Raw genomic sequence first — 10,711 nt, forward strand, 5'->3', positions numbered from 1 at the left:
TTTTTTTCAAAAATATTTGTATGTATTTGAATGTAAACACTTGTATATAATTTATATTATATCTAAATATTTTACATATAAATCTAGCATATTCTCTCTTAATATATACATGTATGTTTGTGTATTTATTTATACATATAAGTATTCACAGTACACAAACATATTTACATTTAGACATTTAGCAGACTCTTATCCAAAGCGACTTACAAAAGAGGACAATGGAAGCCAATCAAAATCAACAAAAGAGCAATAACATGCAAGTGCTATGACAAGGTTTTTTTAATTATATAAAAAATAAAAAGAAAATAGAATAAAAATTAAAAAGCAAGTTAGTGTTAGGTGTATAGAATATATACAAATATGGAACATAAAAAGAACAGAGATAGTGTTCTTTTTTTTTAAGAAAACAAGCAGTAAGTAAATGTATAGAGTATAAGTCAAATGTTCATAGCCAAATAAAAATGGAAGAGATGTGTTTTTAACCAATTCTTGAAGATGGCTAAGAACTTTTTGCCAGGTCATTCCACCAGGAGGGTACATTTAATGTGAAAGTCTGTGAAAGTGATTTTGTGCCTCTTTGGGATGGCACAATAATGTGCCATTCACTTGCAGAACGCAAGCTTTAGAGGGCACATAAATCTGAAGCAATGAATTTAGATAAAGGGGTGCAGAGCCAGTGGTGGTTTTGTACGCAAACCTTAATGCCTTGAATTTTTACATATAGTATGCAAACATAACATATAAATCAAGCATATTTTCTCTTAAAATATACATGTATGTTTGTGTATTTATATATACATAATAAATATACACAGTACACAAACATATTTACATTTACATGTACATTTAGCAGATGCTTTTATCCAAAGTGACTTAAAAAAGAGGACAATGGAAGCAAATCAAAATCAACAAAAGAGCAATAACATGCAAGTGCTATGACAAGTTTTTTTTAAATTATATAATAAATAAAAAGAAAATAGAATAAAAATGAAAAAGCAAGTAAGTGTTAGAGGCCTTCTTTTTGCCATTTTGTTAATTGTTTAATAAATAAATAGAACAAATAATACAAAAAGAACATAGTGTTACTGCAGTAAGTAAATGAATAGAGTATAAGTCAAATCAAATAAAGATGGGCGAGATGTGTTTTTATCCAATTCTTGAAGATGGCTAAGGACTTTTGGCAGGTCATTCCACCAGGAGAGTACATTTATGTGAAAGTCTGTGAAAGGGGACGTTCTAAAACGCTTAACGTGAAAAACGCTTAACGTGGCTTAACGTACGTAAAAAACGACCAGGAAACCCTAAATTTGTGTCAAACCTTACTTGGAACAAACACTAACTACTATCAAAAGAACGAGTCCTTATTCCACAGGTAAAGTGAAGAATATCACGTTAAGCGTTTTCTCCCCCATAGAAGCCCATTATAAGGAAACAGCTTAACGTGGTTTAACTTACCTCAACAGCGACCAGGGAAGACCAAACTTCTGTCAAATTTTACTTATAATAAATACTTTATGCTGTCAAAAGAACGAGCTCTTAATATTCAGCATATAAAGTAATCGCCCCCCATAGAAGTCCATTTAAGAAACGCTTTAATGTGGCTTAATGGAGCTGAACAACGACCGGCAAAAAAACAATTTTGGTCAAAAGTTACATATAATAAACACTTGCTGCTGTCAAAATACGAGATCTCATTCAGCATAAAAAGAGAATATATCACGTTAAGCGTCCCCCATAGATAAATAACTTAACGTGGTTTAACGTATCTTAAAACCAAATTTCTGATGTTACATAATAAATACTTGCAGTGTCAGTGTTTATTATATGTAACGTTTGACCAAAATTCGTTCAGCTCCATTAAGCCACATTAAAGCGTTTTTTTAATGGACTTCCCTGGGGGGCGATTACTTTATATGCTGAATATTAAGAGCTCGTTCTTTTGACAGCAGAAAGTATTTATTATAAGTAAAATTTGACAGAAGTTTGGTCTCCCCTGGTCGCTGTTGAGGTAAGTTAAACCACGTTAAGCTGTTTCATTATAAAGGGCTTCTATGGGGGAGGAAACGCTTAACGTGATATTCTTCACTTTATCTGTGGAATAAGGACTCGTTCTTTTGATGGTAGTTAGTGTTTGTTCCAAGTAAGGTTTGACACAAATTTAGGGTTTCCTGGTCGTTTTTTACGTACGTTAAGCCACGTTAAGCGTTTTTCACGTTAAGCGTTTTAGAACGTCCCTGTGAAAGTGATTTAGTGATATTTAGATAAATGGGTGCAGAGCCAGTGGTGGTTTTGTCGGCAAACAGTAATGCCTTGAATTTTTACATATAGTACGCAAAACATTACCTTTTATCTTGAATCGATCAGTCGCGACTAATCCTTTTGCAGCTCTAGCCTATAAAGTGAGATAAAGTGATGGAAGCTATACCAAGAGCATCTAAAAGTCATTAATTGAATGATTTTCTGTTGACTGCCATCTCCAACAAGAAGCTAAATGATCCACTTACTATTAGTGTGTGCTAACTTGACTGTCGCACATTTATTATTATTTTTTTTTTTACCTTTGCCTTCTTGGATCATCTTCTCATCTCACTGCCCATCTGTTTGAGCGGCCTGTGGAACAAAAATGTGAGAAATACATTGTAAAGTTGTTTTAAAAGGTTTACAAAGTAATCACAGTCGTGTTTCTCGTTCGTTTATACCGTTTGTCACTCATGAGGGAACTGAAACAACTTGATTTAATTCGTTCGAGTGCAGTAAGTGAAGTCGATGACACTCCACACAACCAGAGGTCGCTGTGGGACAATCGGCGTTTGCAGCACTTTTCCCCGCTGCTTGTTGGTGCGATGATGTAATGAAGTAAAAGAAGAGTAAAGATGGCGGAGAATAGCGGCACGGATCCTGCCGTGGAGACGAACACTGAGGAAAATGCCGCCGCTAGCGCGACTATCATTAAGGTCACCGTCAAAACACCGAAGGACAAAGAAGAAATAGCCATCGCCGAGGATTCATCTGTCGCGCAGGTGATTTTTTCGCGGTTTCTTGTTGTTTGTATTACCCGGGCGTTCGTTACACCAGCGGCTAACAGCGTTAGCCGGAGAGCTAACGATTGACGACGAACAGTCCAAAGCCGAAAATCGTCGCAGGGAATATCTAGAAGGACTTCTACTTCTGTTATTAGTTAAATGAGCTTATTTTGAGCATCTTATCCATTGTTTTTGGTTTTTTAAAACGCGTGTAAAGTTGGGTTTTCTAACTCGCTGTTGTCGTTAAAGAAACGGCCTGCTCAGTTAGAAGGTTCTAGTGTGTCATCTTTGGTCGCGCTCTTTCTCTTTTGCTTTGTATTGTTGACTTTACGAATTTATGAATTAATTAATTAGCTTGTTAGATGGCATTTCTTTGAAATGAAGCGCTAGCAGTGTTTATATCAGTTCATTTGATCAGTTGCTGGTTAATTGTGATGGTTACGAGATCAGATTTAATAAAAGGGACTGTGATGTTGCACAACAGTGATGTTTTATGATCTGATTTCACGTATTACAACATAACCCGCATGTTTTGTCCTGTTAATAGTTTAAAGAGGAAATCTCCAAAAGATTTAAGGCGAAGCAGGACCAGTTGGTTCTGATTTTTGCCGGTAAGATCCTAAAGGATGGAGACACGCTCGGTCAGCATGGCATTAAAGACGGACTCACGGTTCACCTGGTCATCAAAACCGCACAAAAGTAAGAGGACCTGCTTTTAGGGTCAAACCCAACTGGTGTTTTCATTTGCAAAGCCATAATGTGCTGTAGGATAGTGGTTGTATATTATAGAGCACTTTGTGTTTGTAGGGCTTCAGGTGGTGGTAGTTCGCAGACCTCTGCCTCTTCTGGCCCTGGACCATCACAGGGCAACACCACTGGAACCGCTATCCCCAGCCCGGCCGGCAACCTGGGCACACCCCAGGGCAGTGGGCCGTCCCCAACCCCGACACAGCCACCCAATGTACTAGGTGAGTAATGCTTTTAAGTTTGTTTATAGTAGATGTTTTAAATGTATTTCCAAAATATTGTTGGTGTTTTGTGTTGCAACCAGTGTTGTTTTCAATCTAACTTTACAGTATTATTGTGGTGTCTAGATATATTTTTTTTCTTTCTCTAAATTAGTTATTTTTCTACACACAATTGTTTAAAAGACAAACATTGTCAGTCCTAATAAACTACTTTTCTTTTGTCTTACCCTGGTTCTCCCTGTGTGTTTTCAGCTGGGTTTGGGGACCTTTCGGGCTTGGCTAACCTCGGTATGGGATCTGCCAACTTCATGGAGCTTCAGCAACAGATGCAGCGACAGCTCATGTCCAACCCCGAGATGCTGTCTCAGATCATGGAGAACCCGCTTGTGCAGAGCATGATGTCCAACCCCGACCTGATGAGGCAGATGATAGTGGCCAACCCACAGATGCAGCAACTAATGGAACGCAACCCAGAGATTTCACACATGCTCAATAACCCAGAGCTCATGAGACAGGTATGTTTACTTTCCATGCTGTAGTAAATATCCAAGTTAATTTCGCTTGATTTGTTTGCAATAATAAAATGTTAAAGTGAAATTCAGAATGTTCTTCAGAAGTTATACATTTCCTGCTTTGTATGATTTAAAGGAGTAGTTCTCTTCCGGAACTAAACTTTACAGATAATGTATTCACCCCCTTGTCATCCAAGATGTTCATGTCTTTCTTTCATCAGTCATAAAGAAATAGTTTTTTGAGGAAAACATTTCAGGATTTCTCTCTCTATAATGGATATCTGTGGTGCCCCCGAGTTTTAACTTTCTAAAATGCAGTTTAAATCTAGCTTCAAAGGGCTCTGAACGAACCCAACTGAGGAAGAAGGGTCTTATCTAGTGAAACAATCGGTTATTTTCTCAAAACATTTACAATTTATTTGCTTTTTAACTGCAAAATCGCCCTACATCACTGCAAAAGTACCGACCCATTGTTTACAAAGTCAACATGCAAAGAAGGTCAAACACCCTTTACGAAAAAGGTTAAAACGGCAATGTAGGACGATTTTGAAGTTGGAGGAGAAAATGAGATGGGAGATTTTCAACGTGCTCTAACTGTTGTAAACAGTTTTTTTTTTTTTTTTTAATAAATAAATAACTGATTCCTCGGCTCCATTTTGAGCTCTTTGAAGCTGCAATTAAATTGCATTTTGGAAGTTCAAACTTGGGGACACCGTACATATCCATTATATGGAGAGAAATACTGGATGTGAACTACTCCTTTAAGGCACTGATATGTTTTTATTAACATTTTGTCTTTTTTGTTTGTTAAGACAATGGAGTTGGCACGAAACCCAGCCATGATGCAAGAGATGATGCGTAACCAGGACCGGGCGCTTAGCAACCTCGAGAGTATTCCCGGGGGTTACAATGCTCTTCGGAGGATGTACACAGATATTCAAGAGCCCATGTTTAGTGCTGCACGTGAACAGGTCAGATAAACTTACTGATTTAAAAAATAGATTTGTTTTAATTAGAAAAAAAGGCACCTTAAATATTATAGAATTGATCAAATTCAAAGTGCAGTCTTATTTGAGACACTTATTTGAATTGGCAAAATTAAATGTTATATTGCATCATCTTCTTTTGAACAGTTTGGAAATAACCCCTTCTCGGCATTGGGTGGAAATGCTGATAACTCTGGAACACAGCCCTCTAGGACAGAAAACCGAGAGCCCCTGCCAAATCCCTGGGGTCCCCCTGACACTGCCGCCGCCACCACCACCACCTCTGGGACAGTGACCACCACCAGCTCCACCACAAGCTCAACCACACCCAGTGTGTCCAATCCCCTTGGCATCAGCTCCTCTAGCCTTGGAAATGGTAATGGCCTTTTATGTAAACATTTGGCTTTCATTTTATATATTATATATTTAATGTTTTTGAGGATATGTTGTAGTAGAAAATACAAGCAGATAGTATCTATCTATTTGTGTATTTATCTATCTATTAATTTATTTGTGTTTTGCTTTTAGGTATGTTCAACAGTCCTGGCATGCAGAGCCTAATGCAACAGATCTCTGAGAACCCTCAGCTTATGCAGAACATGCTTTCTGCTCCTTATATGCGCACCATGATGCAGTCTCTGGCCCAGAATCCTGATATTGCCTCACAGGTAGGAAGTTCATCATTCCCAAAAGTTCATTTTACTATGATGCTCTGTTATCAATATGTTCTAATTGTTTTTGTTTGTGTGTTTGTTTGTTTTTTCCAGGTATTGATGAACAACCCTCTCTTTGCCGGAAATCCACAGCTGCAGGAGCAAATGAGAGCGCAGTTACCTGTATTTCTACAGCAGGTGTGTTTAGTTGGAATTGTAGATGTCTTTGTGATATAGGTTTCATTAATTTTTATGTGCTAACTGACTTGTTTTTCTGATTCACTTACAGATGCAGAACCCAGAAGCCCTTACTGTCATGACAAATCCTCGAGCCATGCGAGCCCTAATGCAGATCCAGGAGGGACTGCAAACTCTTCAAACTGAAGCCCCTGGTCTCATGCCCAGGTGCAGTTGTTTGTCAGCCACTATAGAAACATGTGCACACACACATACACCATACCTGCAAACTTGTCGCTTTTCGGCGACAATCGCCGTTTTCATTGTCAATTGGATCATTCACGTGAATCGTGTAGAACCGGAGAGTTTTTTTAGGGAAAGGGGGAGGGGAGGGGGGGGGGGGTTGTGCTTGCGTTAATTGACTGGGCCGATCGGAATCTCAACTGAGCTCGTGCCTGTCAAGAGAGAGAGGTGGGGGTGGGCTTGCGTGCCATGTAGGCCATTATTGGACAATTCTTATAAATGGCATTTTCCTGGACCAATCTCAGCGCTTGCTTCAGTATCTTGAAACACACTGCCATCTGTGTTCGCGCCTGTCAAGAGACACCTGACCTAATGTGGAAACTCTGATGGAAATTGAAATGACCGTATGCACGGAGCGTTCTTTAGAACTTCTGCATAAAGATAAGCAGCTCGTAAACTTCCGCTAAAGCTAATTTTATATGTGCGATATATTAGGTGGACACTCTTGAGACTGATCTACTGCCTCGTTCTTATCAGAAACTGAGAAAAATGATAATTGCAACATTATAAACAATGTTAGCGGCGTGAACATTCAGTTTCTTATTATTTAACAACACATCATTTAAATGCGGAGCCTGGTAATCCCGTACTCTCCGTATCTGCGTAGTTGTACATTTAAATGCTGACAGCTAAACACTATCATAACTTGTTTAGCCTAACATTAGCTAGCAAGCCATACTTCTCTTCAAGGACATCTTAATCGTATTCTTGATAATCACTAACTTGCCTTCAAAGTCATGAACACATTTTTAAAATCTTATCACAATATTTTAAAGCCTTTATTATTTTCCAACTCTACAGCTGTGAAATAAAATGTACTTCAAGGACTCATTTTTCATTCATAAAAAACTGCATCGGACAAAATGACTTTTTTTTTAAATAATATGGAGTTACCCATATAACCAATAGATGGCAGCAGAGGTTTATTTATTATGCAGATGCCTTTTAAACTCCCTATATTTTTCAAGGCTTTCTTTTTGATTTATTATACAATATCTAGTATAATAAATTGTAGTACTTTTACCGCCCTTAAGTGTGTGTGTATATATATATATATATATATATATATATATATTATAGCAAGTGCAGAAAGACATTAAGCTCACACACAAACAGCCTATAAGGGTGAATTATTTAAATACTTATATATAGTTCACTACAAATATGTTAAATATTGATGGTATAAAAATTAAATAATGCACTCAATATGAATCAATAATTCCTATATATTGAAATATTTCATATAATTTAATAACTACATCTTTTAAGTTTTATCTTGAACTGTAAAATATATTAAATAGTTTGTGAATGTTTTTCAGTTTCCCTCCATGGCGTGTGCGTATGTGTTTGTGAAACCCTTGTCCAGGCTAAGAAGGAAAAAATAATGTTTTTCAGTATAATATAATTTGTGTTTTGGTTCTTTGGTTCCCCAACCCCCCCATCCCCCCTGATACTGTCACCTTTTTTCCTCTGAGTTTGCAGGTCTGATACACACACACACACACGTCACGTGTATGTGTTTTGTGTATTTAAGTCCCTTGTGCTTACCAAGGCTCCATTATTTGATGAAAAATACAGTAAATAAACAAATATTGTGAAATTATTACAATTCAAAAGAACTGTTTTCTATTTTAATATATTTTAAAATGTAATTTATTTTTGTGATGCAAAATTTTCAGTAGCCATTACTCCAGTCTTCAATGGTCTTTCAGAAATCTTTCTAAACATTTCTTATCAATTGAAAATCACTGTTTTTGCTGTGATGCATTTTCAGGATTCTTTGATAAAAATCTCATTTCAAAGTTTTGAAAGGTAATGTATCAGTTTCTGCAAAATATTTAAAGCAACATTGAATCAGAATTAAGTTTTTATTTTGAAATGGATATTTTGAAGTGTTTTGAGTTTTTTCTGAGCTTCATATCGCTTAGCTACTTCATTCTCTACAGCGTGATAAACCCTAAAGAACACATCCTCTTTCTACTAGTTATTTCCCTCTTGGCTTTGTCGTCAAGTATTTACAGCTTCCTCTAGATTAGAGCACACGTTTGCCTATTAAATGGCTTTCTTTTATTCCAATTATGTAAATGAGCTGAGATGTCCCATAATTGAAACAGAGTGTCAATATCTGCACTTTCCCAATTAAATGTCTTGTCTCCTCCTAGTCTGGTACCTGGTGGGATGGCTGCTGGTATCCCTGGTGCCCCACTGCCCACAGGGGTGAATGTGACTCCAGAGAACCCTCCGCCCTCAGGCCAGGGCCCTGCTCCCGCTCCTGCTCCTGCTCCCGCTCCCACCCCCGCTGCTGGAACAAACACCGCCCAGCAGCAGCTCATGCAACAGATGCTACAGATGTTCGCTGGAGGGAATGCATCGGTACTTATGTTTTTTGGTTGTTTTTAAATACATATAACACATTCTGTATTCTAGCAGCTCAGCACAGTCTGATCTGTCTCATCACCAATACAAAACGATAAGAAACAAAAATATTTTTGCATACTTATAACTAGGGCTGCACGATAGATCGTTTCAGCATCATCATCGCGATGTACGCATGCGCGATAGTCACATCGTGGCAGTCACGATGCAGGGCAAAAAAAAATGTATGTGTCTGATTTAAAAATGTACTTTCTATATTTCTAAACTTTCTATTCACGGATCTATATTTGTCTAAAATAAAGTAATTAACTCATGTTTAAAGGTTCTTTAAAAACTACAATGCACACATTGTTTCACCTACTTCATGCATGCAGTCTCTGCGTGCGCATGGCGAAATGAGCGCGGGACAGGAGAAAAGCGCCGAAATGGAAGATTTGGTCGCAAAAAGAAACGCAATGTCGTAATATGGAAGTATTTTGGATACAAAAAGGATGCTGCTGACCAAAAACAGGTGCTTTGTCGGGAGTGCCTGGCAGTTGTTGCCACAACTCGCAGAAACACTACGAATTTAAGGGACCGTTCACATGTTGCACCTAAAAACGCGTGGAAAGCGCTAGGCGCGCCACTTTCTCCTTCTTTCCAAAGCACTCTGTAACTTGAGTGGCGTCTGCCGTTGCTAAGCAACCATGACCCGCGCTCTCCTAAAGACGCGGAAGTTTCAGCAAAGATAAGTGGACTTCCAAAACTAAAAATTGCTTGCAGTAGCTCTGCTGCTAAAAATTGTTATCCCTGTAACAGCTATGATCAGCTGTTCCTCCATCTTGGCTAAGCTTTTAATGTTTTTCGTTAAAGGAAGAAGCTGATTTCCCTTTCATCAGGGTAAAAGCTAGCCTGACGAGCCAGACCCACATAAATGTAGGGTCTGGGCACTCTCCATAGACAGGGCTCAACCAGAGGGGGGGGATAAACGGTTGTCTTTCAAACTCCCTCTCCACGCAATAGGATAGCGCTACAACCAATCAGAGCAACGAAGAAGGTGACGTAGTCGGAGTCCCATGGGTTTTCCCACCTGCGGAGCTAGCTGGTAGATCAAACTTTTGCCGTATCCGGTTGGCAAAACTCCAAATACATCCTTTTGTAAGAACGACCTCAGTGCAGTTTCTTGTTCTTTTCTCAGAGAAAAGCTTAACTTCAAGTCTTTCAGAGTGGCGGCCAAAGCCGATTCGAAAGACCGTTGTTCGCTAGCAGCAGCCATCGCTCTATCTCTCACTGAACCAGAGAATGTCTGACGGAACTTACGGTCGCACGTCAGTCGTCATCATGCTAAACCCGCCCACCGACTCGTGATAGGCCCTGTCGATTTTGGATTTTTAGAAATCTCAAGTAAACGGAGAGTAACTAGACTGCCCTTGGAAGCAAATGTAATTTGCTGCCGCTAGGGGCACGTCTAGATTCTAGGCTAGGTAAAAGCAACATTCATTATTAATTTCATATTAGAGCCTTGATTTGCCTGAATTGACAGTGAATAAGGTGAGTCAAACTGTTTATGAAACTACCCAAAATAAGCTTTAAAAAGTATTTTATTTCAGGGTTTTGATTATACTGTACTTTTTACATTTTTTTTTATTCTTTGAAAATGCTTACAAAATTACCCCAATTATTCTTGCATTATTGATTTTTAAGCAGTTTAAAACATGATGAACATAAATTAAT

General features: G+C 38.3%; 1 protein-coding gene across 1 annotated transcript; it reads left to right on the forward strand.

Moving 5' to 3' along the window:
* The first annotated feature begins 2,873 nt into the window (after positions 1-2,873).
* Positions 2,874-9,067, forward strand: ubqln4 (ubiquilin 4). Its single transcript, XM_073847012.1, has 11 exons — positions 2,874-3,020; positions 3,571-3,722; positions 3,831-3,991; positions 4,244-4,506; positions 5,316-5,474; positions 5,637-5,865; positions 6,018-6,157; positions 6,257-6,340; positions 6,432-6,547; positions 8,785-8,995; positions 9,050-9,067. The coding sequence occupies exons 1-11, from the start codon at positions 2,874-2,876 to the stop codon at positions 9,065-9,067; spliced, it is 1,680 nt and encodes a 559-aa protein (XP_073703113.1).
* Positions 9,068-10,711: the final 1,644 nt, after the last annotated feature.

This window comes from Garra rufa, chromosome 9, assembly GCF_049309525.1.
Source record: "Garra rufa chromosome 9, GarRuf1.0, whole genome shotgun sequence".
Classification (NCBI taxonomy): Eukaryota; Metazoa; Chordata; class Actinopteri; order Cypriniformes; family Cyprinidae; genus Garra; species Garra rufa.